Here is an 11,357-nt window from a genome sequence, read left to right as displayed (position 1 = left end):
TTGCACTCGACATCTCCTACGTTATAATATTGCTGGAATAATTGCACATTATTGGCTATGTAAATTGACTGGCTCATAGGTACCTCTCTTTGTGAAGGCACATAAACTGTACAACACATTAGAAAGCCTACGTCCACTTTCTGACTCAGTTCTGCCAAGAGAAACCGCCACTTCTCACTTATAATACCAAAGTGGTAAAACTGGAAATTCCCAGCTATGATTTTCCCTACATGATGCAATACAATGATCACATTGAGGCATAGGGAGATTTCCAAGATCCAAAAAGTTTGATTTGTTTTTGTGATCAAAACTTGTCATTTGTTGCGTCTCGTAAGAAAGGGTAGGGAGGAGGAGAGAGGGGCAGTGGAAGTGGACAGGGATGTGAGTTATTGTAAACTATTTTTTGCAAACATTTTTGCCAAATATTGTGTCAATACTTAAATAACATTATGTTAAAATATTTAAACCCAGCAAACTCAGAAATGTTCTTAAAATGATTTTTTCAAAACCTTTTAATAACATCTAAATGTCAGGTTATATAAAGTTCATGAAAACGTTTTTAAAACGTTATTGAAAATATTTTGGGCAACCATTTTTCGAAAAATATTTTTTCAACCCCAAAATAACATTCTGTTTAAAATGTTTTGAATCAAGTTTTCAAGAATGTTTTTGGAATGTTATTAAAACGTTTTTATACTCTTTATACAACCCGACATTTAAACGTTTCTGTAAAACATTTTTATTTGCTGAGCAGTAGAAAAAATGTTTTTTAAGGTTATGAAAACGTTTTATACTCTTAATATACCCTTTATATAACCCGACATTTAAACGTTTTCTGGCAACCTTCTATAACCTTTTGCGAATGATGTCGAAAACGTTTTGTGTTTGCTGGGATAGCAATGATGCTGTACTTTTGTTAGACCTATACCATTTTTTTTATTAAAGATAAGGGATCATGTTGAATATCTCCAATTTGGAGTAGGCTTTATAATCCATTGTTCTTTACATAATAAGTGATAGAAAGAATAAAAATATAAATGCATCAACCCGCCCGAAAAGTGAATCAAGCCTACGCGACGCGAACGAGGAGTGCACATTTGACACAATCAATGCATGGTTTGGATTTTTCTAACGCTTGTTCTGATTGGTTCTCGCTATCTAAGAGTGTATGAAACACCTCAATCAATGCATGGTTTGGATTTTTCTAACACTTGCTCTGATTGGTTCTCGTTATCTTAGAGTGTATGTATCAAGGACATTTGGATGAAATGTTCCTCTCTACACAATTAACTAAAAATCTGACTTGGTTTCTGATCCTGTTACCAGATGTGTTAGACATGACCAGTGAAACGATTTCCATGCTATAAATGATTTTTGACCACTTCGTTGGATGACGCATAACTTTCGTTCTAGAATAAAGCTTATGTTAAAGCTTGATTTTTTTTTCTTTGCGGAACAGTTTTAAAATACCACATAGTACCACTGTTTATCTTAAATTATTTGCCACCCCACATTTGCAATCCCAATTTTGAATGCACTAAAGGACAATATAATGTCATGTGCCATTTCAAAATTATTTTCCTGCAAATCTGGCTTCCAAATATGTATATAGGATTAATTTGAATCAAAATTTGAGCAAACATTTTAAAACTAAATAAATCTCTGAAAATGTACCTTTAAAAGATTGAATTTGTGTGAGTGATACAGGAAGATGGAAAGGTGCATGTCATGGTTATACGTAGTTTTCGACTGATCACAATCTCCAATTTTGACTAACAATAACTGCAGGAAACATGTTTTGGTGTGGTTATGACCATTATATAAACAAACTACACTACGCAAAAAAAGTTTCTTTATGGTTAGGAAATTTACCCACTATTAAAATCTAGCGGCTAATTTTGTACGTTTTCTAAATAATCGCATGCGGGTGATTGTCCTGCGCATTTTGACACCTCAATCGCTACTCTACGACACTCCTGAGAAAAGATATGAATGTTTAAGTGACACGAGGTCGAAAAATGAAAATTGCAAAAAGGCCTATTCAAGTTTTCAGCATAAAAGAACACAAAAAACAACAAACATGCAGATAACATTTTTTGTTTAACTGTTGAGCAAATTTCAGGCATCATACTGCCGCTTCCAACTTCACTTGAGATTAATCTCTTTCTTTACCAGTCTTTCAATACTTTGTGTGTCCACCGTTGGCTTCCCTTACAGCAGCCACGCTGCGTCTCATGCTCCTAATGAGGCGTCGAATGTTACCTTGCTCAACCCCGTTCCACTTGTTGATAACGATGCGACGCAATCCTACCAGAGTTGTATCTGCCTTTATCTTCTTGTTGACTCGTCTCTTGTGCTGATCCCAAAGGTTCCCAAGGGGTTAAGATCAGGGCTTCTGGAGGGCCACTCAGGTGTCTCAATTCCTTCTGCTTCCAGGAATGCAGCTGTAATCATGACCTGTTTTGAATCCCTTTTCCAAATCCATCTCTCAAAACGTAAATGTCTTAGTACCCATTCACCTTTTGTCTTTGATCATTCATCTGCACAATACGAAAAGGATTATCCAACATACATCAATTAAAATGCTTTAAATTAAAATTGAAAAGGCGGGAATAATGATACCGTCTTGGATCAGTGAATCAGCTCTAAAACCATTGAATAGGCTTCTTTGCCATTTTCATTTTTCGACCTCGTGTTACTTAAACATTCATATCTTTTCTCAGGAGTGTCGTAGGGTAGTGATTGAGGTGTCAAAATGCGCAGGACAATCTCCCGCATGTGATTATTTAGCTAATGTACATAATTGGTCGCTAGATTTTCATAGTGGGTAAATTTTCTAACCATAAAGAAACTTTTTTTGCGTAGTTTAAATCACCGTTAATATTAAGATGCAATGAAATAAGTTCTTTCGCAATTCCAATTTATCTCAGAGCAGAGTGTATTGTGGGTAATATCTGTGGGAGATAAACCTGAAAGGAAACTCGCACAGTATTTTAATGGCAGTGAAGTGTGCAAAGTTATATTACGAGCATTTTGGTATGTGTATTTCTTCTCTCTGTACCATGGTTGTCTCATTATCAAATATTTATTTTCAATAACCTCTCTTAATATTTCAAAGAACTAATTTAATGTTAAAATAATGTACTTTACAATCAGATAATGAGATAATCCTTGTCAATTCACGCCACATGACGTTTAATGAAATTCTTTACCCCCAGTTCAACAAAAAGGATGTAGTGTGATACCACACTTATGCCTAAAATGTTTGATTGGTGTAAACCGACCTACCCAAAAAGTAGGCCCGACTCTGACTTTTATTTTGCACAAAAAAACAAACAAAAAATTTAAAGACATGGTAGAGAGCTGTAGAAGTCCAGATATATCATTGCAAAACTGTGCACGGAAGAAACGGTAAGCTTCTGTATAATTGTATGGCCCTAACCGAAAGTTGGTAATAGTTCTGTTATATATATGTCAACAAGTTCGTAAACATAATCTTCAATCAATCAATCAATCAATCAATCAATCAATCAATCAATCAATCAATCAATCAATCAATCAATCAATCAATCAATCACTAATAACTTAGGTAACCGTACTAAGCGCACCTAATAAATGCCCCTCAAATATGTGTAAAAGTGCTTCCTAATGGGCTGTACATGTAAACCACTGGGTACCCCTGGGGTGGTGAATTCTCAAAATGGTCTGCCAACAATCACTTGCCCCCCTCTCATAGTATGCACACTACATGTATAACTAAAGTCATGAGTTCTATCCAAAGAGATAATTCGCATTCAATTGACAATCTTCACTCAGCCATGACCAAAATTGTGCTGGATAATTTAATGTCGCTGGCCCGGCAAGCGATTTCCTGAGTATATAGCACTTAGGGTGATTGCCTCATCGCATCACGCGTGATTCATGCATGCGCAGTGGTTATCCTCGTGGTATTTTGTGGTAATTTTGGGTGTTAATGTCAATAAACACGAACCCATCGGCGCTCAATGATTAATTTCGGTTAACTTTTAACAATAAATTGATGAACACAAGTATTTATATTCAAAAAGAAAAAGTTCACGGATCAGGTGTATAGTACTTTGATCTTTCAATATTCATATACTAACCTACTCTGCACTGATTGGACAATAAATAAGTGATTTGAGGCACAAATGATACTCGCATCTTGACTCTGGAAAATAATTTTCAAGCAAATCGCCTATGTGTTTCAGGAACACTGCATGTTGGCAATTATGTCAAATTATATAGTTTTATATACATATCGTCGGTCGCAACACATAGTGGCGTACGTGAAGGACAAAATACGTCTCCGAGCGAAACATTTTTGAAGGATATGCTACTAGTGACAGAGTCGATACTCCTCCACTGTTATCTCTCTGCTGCTCGATTCCATTTGAAATTAAAGTTTAAGGTTCAAACTATTAAACTGTATCTTTAATAGTTATAGGATAATAGCTAGCTCTAAACCTATACGCCACTATGTGAAACGGAAAATTTGGGAAATCACTCTACGCCACTATGTGTTGTGACCGACGATATGCTAGATGCCTTAATATCACTATAGTAAACAAATTACACATTGTGGTCTTGCTAGCTTTTGTCAGGGATATTTGTCTCATATCCCAGCTTTTATGAGCACCAATTATTATTTTGTAACAGAAAATACATTATACATTGGATAATGTTTATACACACATTGCTTGGTTATTACATTCAATTAACTATAGAGAATGGACTTATTTTCTGAAGTAAATCGCCTCTTGCAGCTTGCTGAATAGGTTTCTATACAGATGATATGCCTAATCACTAAGTAAACACCAATCAGTTATGTGTATTGTCAGCATGTGATGGCTATAAGCCAATTGCAAACATGTTTAATAAAAAGGCGAAAGATTTCCTACACTGGGGAGTCTCACTGCTGGATTAAATGTGCTAAATAGTCCTTGTCATGGGGAGCAGGATTAGATAAAGGCGTACAAACGAGGGTATGAGATTATTCCATAGCCTCTTAACCACATGGTTGGTGGGTTACAATGTCTATTCAAGACATAGGGTATAATGGATAAACTGTGCATATGCGATGTGGGTGGAAGTGACATTAACGTTCACTTGCGTGAACAAAAAGGATAATTATATACACCACTGTTGGTTGTTTCAAATAATACCACATGACTATTTTAATAAGCCTTAAAAAGCTTATTTACAGTATTATACATTCATTACAATACATATGCTTTACCATTTTAGACTTTAAGAGCTACTACCAGCACGACCAGAGGTGTATCGTCAGTACCGACTGGGGAGCGCAAGTTGCCTCCCCGTCTGGCTCAAAATACCGGGACAAGATTGGCTAAAAGTTGTCATGTGCATTTTACGTGTTTTAGGCCGCAATTCGGCATTTGACTGCAAGAAGGTAGTAACTGCTTTGTTATTACTATGCACTTATGACCTTCGTACACTCAGATGACGAATTGCCCTAATTTTGGCCAATTTTGGCCAAATTTTCGCGCGCTTCGTCCTGGTAAAGTCATTTTAGTAGCGGGTCAGCGGGACGGTTTGCAGATGTTGACTATAGCTCGGTGGCCCCGGTACGCCCCTTGGCTCACTACGAAATCCTTGTGCGTTTTGCGCGGAATGCAATAACTCCAGACGTCTGCCCTTAAATGTCTAAGTCTTAACAGAGCTTGTGAGTTGTTGTCCTTCAACCAATCGTCCTTGCTCAATAGGCGTATAATATATATATTCTTTACATAAAGTTGTATTTTATACGTTTTATCAATTTCTCAAGTAATGTGAACAGTAATTATTTTAAGCAATTTTAGGTACGGGCCTTAGAATACAGCGGAAGACTTTGGACGATTGTATAAATTTAAGATAAACTATAGCATCCCATTACAATTATATACATTTTGTTTAACTTGAATTGTAATCCTGGTTTTTAATTTTCTCAACTATAGACATAGTATAGTTTAACTAATATTCATCAAAGTCATTTACTGTTCGTTTGGGTTGCTTTGCCATTGCAACACTTGGTCTTTTTCATAATCACTCCTCTTCAAATAGTTTCTCAAAGGCCACCTCAAACTCGAAGCGTGTTCTGTCATCCATGCTGCATTCATAAGTGGCCTCAAGATGGTTGTAGAAGGCGTTCTTATCTTCGCAGTATTTGCCATACCATTTCTCCAGATGTCTGCCCGTGAATGTCTTGAAGGCTTCACAGAGCTTGATGAGTTCCTTGTTCTCCTTCAGCCAATCTTGGACATCTTCTATGCTCCATTGACGTACAAGCTTCTTCGCCTGACTGCTTCCCTTTTCTTTGGATTTTCTGGCAGTGCCTTGGGCCTCTTGTAGGATAGGGAGAATTGGTCCTGTATCGAAAAAAATCAAACAAATAAAATATTACAAACTGATTTCTTTACTTATCGACAAGCATTATACTTTCGATTCCAGAAAAAAAAAACAGAAACAGATTCCACCAATTAAAAAACATGTTACTGTTTTGCTACATGAAATATAGCTAAATCCTAATCTTTTAGCTAGTTCTAACTGCCAATGCAAGTCAACATTATCTTTTGGGTCAATTCCTGAATATAAGGGCTAAAACATGCCTGTTAAGGGTGTTTTTGTATCTTGTGACAATCAAGCCCAAAAAACCTGTACAAAGGCTAATCTCAAGTATTACATTCTTGGAAAGCACATTTATTATTTTCTTTTATAATCAATTAACATAAGATATTAGCATCATGACCAAACCAAGATTATGAGTGCTTAGACCTGTTCCAAGTCTTTAAATTGTGTACGAGAACATGCAAAATTGCACGTTTTTGACCCATTTGACTCAAATTGCAAAACTACTAAATAAATACAAAATATATTATGTTTAATTTGACAAAACATGATAATATTTTTTAATGCTAAAACATTAGTGCTGCATCTTTCTGGAATATTGTAGACTATAAGGTGTGCAGCCTAGAAGTAAGCAAGATTAATCCCTTCCATTTTACCCAATTAAGAACGCACTGACCGTCAATTTCATCAACGTCACCACCAAGAGCATATTGTATAGCGGCAAGTATTTCCGGCATCTTGGTGTCCAGCTTCTTTGGTGACGTGATATCATGATATAGGGTGGTGAGGCCGATGATTCCCAACCAGCCGTCAGGTTTATACCCGCGTTCTAGAAGTAGTGGAACGATGGGTTTCTCCTTCGTAAATGCATATTGCGCCTCTAAGGAGAGAAAAGTAGACTTCAAAGAAATAAACCCTTTTAAATATTTTGGTGACAAATGACTTGATAAATTTGAAAAGCTGCTGAAGTGTCATGGCTGCCTTGTATCAGTTGATTTAAGTTCTTGTTTACATTTCATTTATTATGTTTGTTAAGCTAAATTGGACAACCTTCTTTGGGGTTCCTTCAAGAGCAATAGGTTGAAAATGAACAGAAACTGATAGAAACTCTATAAATCCAAAAATTTATTTATTTTATTTATTATTTAAACTACACTCTTATCGGCGATATTAAGAAAACGCTGTTTAGGAGAAAATTGTTTAACATTTTTGCCCTGATTACGATTTTTTGCTTTAAACAGCATATATTACTCGTATTTTTCTTAGGGCTAATCAGGGGCTATTGATATTGTTTAAACATTTGCAAAGTAAATGCCTTAATCAGCATGCTTGATTAAAGAAATAAAATGCGTTAAAGCAACATCAGTATTATTTCGGCAATAAAGTTCGCGCAACCCTTATTTTAATAGAAGATTGTATAAAGAGTACAATAAAATGGTGAACGATATCGACAAGGCATTGCGTGGTGACTGTCGAGCAATGATCATAAAAATTTGCCGGAATATCTACTTTAATTTCCATATACATTATTCAAATGTGTAGCCAGGAAGCCCAGGATAATACTAAATTACCATGACAGGCGATTATATAGAGAGGTTTTGGATGTTTTACATATCGAACTTTATTCGAATTTGCCATTTCAGTGCAGTGCAAATTGTACACGCCATTCGATACGCGATGGATGCACCGTGTATAGTGAATGCATGCATGCATTCGTAGTGTTGCGAATACATAGCCTATGTGCAACGAATACAGAGACATTTCTAGGCATGGATACACATTGATACGAGATGGTATCTGTCTGTTGTTGTTGTTTTTGGGCGGGGGGGCTGATCCTTCCTAAACGATTCTCTTGCTTTATCATGTTTATCACCATATGTATGGACCTCGTTGTGTACATGCCCGGTGTACATCGGACAGAAGACATGCCGAAGGAAATTAGTTAGAAGTGGATATCCAAGCAAATTTATGATCAATGCCTGGCAGCTACTCTGTTGTCAACACAATTGGATTTTTTAAAGAATGAAAAAAGAAAGAAAGAAATGAATACCAATTTCATAGTCCCAATATAATCCATTAAATAAGTAAACAATAGCTGAATTAAAATAAATTATATATTTTTTGTAAACAACTAAGTTGTTTAGATGTTTAATTCTGGATGATTTACGCCAAATTTCACTGTTTTTCAAAAGTTACAAATTTAACCAATTATTGATTCGGATTCTTAAACCGTGAAGAGAGTTACAACTTTTAACCAATAAACGGGTTACCGCGCCATGTAGTGAACCCGTTGCTTATATACGATTGCATAAAGTTTATTAAGGATTTCGTATACGGGAAAATAAGAGTGTAGAAAGGTGTAAATACGGTAATCTTGATAATAGTAAAGCGTGCAAAAGGAAGAACTATAAAATACACACCCCCCACACACACACCCCCATACCCCACACACAAAAAAAACCCCTGAATATTAGCTATATTACCTGCTCGACAATTATTGCTATTCTTGTATTTTTCTGACATACAGATAAGCACAAGTGATGATGTTTCTACAGCTTTTGCCATTGCATCCAGCAGACTGCCTCCTAAGTGAAAAAGAGACACTATTCTATGAACTATAACTATACGGGCATATCGCAGAAACATACTCTTGTAATGATTCCTACTATAATCAACTTGCATCACCGTAACCATCGTCAATTTAAGCCTTATTTGTAACAATTAAAATTATTAACAAGATTAAATCAGAAATATGTTTGTCATGGAATTTTTATTTGTCTTCCTTTCTAATAGCAGGTTTATTTTTGTATGAAATATACAAAACTTTACAGGTACTTTTAAGCTTAGACATACTCATGTGCGTGATGTCCATCCACACTTGGTATCCAGCGTTAACCAAATTGTCTCGCAGCCTAATTGTCGTCTTCTGGTTGTCCCACTGGTAGCTAATCATTACTTGAACCTTTCTAGATGAAGCAGATTTTGCAGGCTGCGAGATGGCCTCTTCGTAACTCGGTGGCACTTCCTTAGATTGACTCGATGCAACTTTCTTACTTGAAAGGTGACCTTTGATTTGCGCAAGAGCATGGGCACATATCTCTTGCAGATGGTGGTTGTCGGACTTTGCCAGTTTTTCCAGTGCTGAAATTGTACAAAAATTATATAGATGAAACGTAAGGGTCAATTAGGCTTATCTGCTTATCTCATAGTCCTCCCATCTAGAACATGCAACGTAATACTGATTTTAGAGAATGAACGATAGGATTTTTGTTTTTACTATGTTTATGTGTGATAGACGACAGGCAGGTCCAATATTTTGAGTAATGGATGCCGGCGCAGCCGGTATCCACGACGATAAAAGTATTGGACCTGCCTGTCGTCTATCGTTTATTCTCATTCTTAGTCAGTTAATTATTACTTTGATAAATTAAACGAGTTTTATTTAAGAAAAATAAGTTACTAAACTTAAGGGTCATGAAAACTCCCCTTATTCTAAAATGAACGAAACCTGTTTACAAATTGCACGTACTACGATTACAACGCGCTACTTACGCGCAGCTAGTTCGCACCTCAAACAAACGTGTTGCGTAACGACGCAAACCATATCCTCTACCGTGTGATAGACGACATGCATGAATTAATAAAATTCAGCGCTTACAAGCTAGACCATTCCCACTGACTAAGAATTCACAATAACTACCTTTAACCGACGTCTGCATCTCCTTGGATGTCCTGATCTCGTCTATAAATGCCAAATGCCATAGCGCTTGCACGGCTGCACATTGCTCTTCTTTAGAGAAATTATTCCGCTGCATTCGAGTAAACACGAAACCACTACGTAGCATTCGAGTGAACACAGGAATTCCGCCGTGTTTTGCGATTTCCTTTTTGTTGGCATCATTGACGGCTAGCTTATTCAGCGCTTGGATTAACTCTAGTGCTGATTCCGTGGCTGTATCTAAATATGCGCGATGATCTTTGTTAGAGGTGGCATCTTTCAACAGTGACAACAACAAAGCGACACCATCGTTAGTTGTTTCCTCCTCATCAACTATATATGCGAGGATGCGAAGAGAGTCTGTCTTAACTTCCACGTTTTCACTATCCAGATACCTTTTGTAGATAGAGACTGCATTTCCTCTTCTATAAATACTTATGTTTTCGGTACAATCTTGTATAGAGTTCAATAAAATAGTAGTTATATAGTAGAGTGGCCCGGCGTCACCATTATAATCCTTTCCGAACGTTTCCATAGCCTGCAGCATCAACCGTATACAGCCGACTTCTCCTAACTCTTTCGATACTTCAGGAGATATGTCAGTGATGTTGACATACATTTCAAGGATGATCCCAAAATACGCATATCCTTGGCTGTGCTTCTTTGTAATGAATCTTGATAGTGATTCCCAAACCCTTTTAAAAAGCGTACCCAAATTCAGCTTAGCAACATGTTTGGCAAGAGCTTTCTGTTTATCAGGTTGATTCAAAATGCTTAACAAGACATCATTATTATCGTCCGCAGCTTCACATGCCGCGTCAGATGTCGTGTAATCCGTGCACTGTTGTAGGCACTGAAGGTTATTTGTTATTTTCGCTTTCAGCTCTTCTATAGACATCTTGCTTGTTTTGCGGCTGGACTTGATAACCTGTCACATATAAATACAACATGAGAAACATGCTGTTAGTGTTAGAAGTATGCAAGGCTAATGAAAGCAAACATTTCATTGTGATTTATGATTATAAATTATATTAGATACCGGTCAAAGAGGCTTTTCTGAGTTTGGTTCCATATCAACTACACAAATGTGGCGGATTTTTAATATAATTGTGACACTGGTGAGTGTCACCAGATGAAAAACAAACACACTACAAACAAGTAAAATCAAACAAGCCAAAACATCAAAAGCCCCCAGCCCCCCCCCCCCAAATACTAAAATATTACTTCCACGCAGCCAGATTTTTTTCAGAGGGGAAGCTCGGGTGGTGGTGGT

The 11,357-nt window shown here is 36.7% G+C and overlaps 1 protein-coding gene across 1 annotated transcript; it reads right to left on the bottom strand.

Moving 5' to 3' along the window:
* Window positions 1-5,531: 5,531 nt before the first annotated feature.
* LOC140145430 (uncharacterized) lies at window positions 5,532-11,012 on the bottom strand (the record flags this gene model as incomplete). Its single annotated transcript, XM_072167148.1, has 5 exons — window positions 5,532-6,386; window positions 7,043-7,246; window positions 8,850-8,951; window positions 9,220-9,507; window positions 10,067-11,012. Coding segments are annotated over 5 exons (1,863 nt in total), but the record flags the coding sequence as incomplete, so codon positions are not given.
* Window positions 11,013-11,357: the final 345 nt, after the last annotated feature.

Source organism: Amphiura filiformis, unplaced genomic scaffold (genome assembly GCF_039555335.1).
Source record: "Amphiura filiformis unplaced genomic scaffold, Afil_fr2py scaffold_264, whole genome shotgun sequence".
In the NCBI taxonomy this organism is placed as follows: Eukaryota; Metazoa; Echinodermata; class Ophiuroidea; order Amphilepidida; family Amphiuridae; genus Amphiura; species Amphiura filiformis.
The sequence above is the reverse complement of the archived record's forward strand: the minus strand, read 5'-3'. Positions and strand labels throughout refer to the sequence as shown.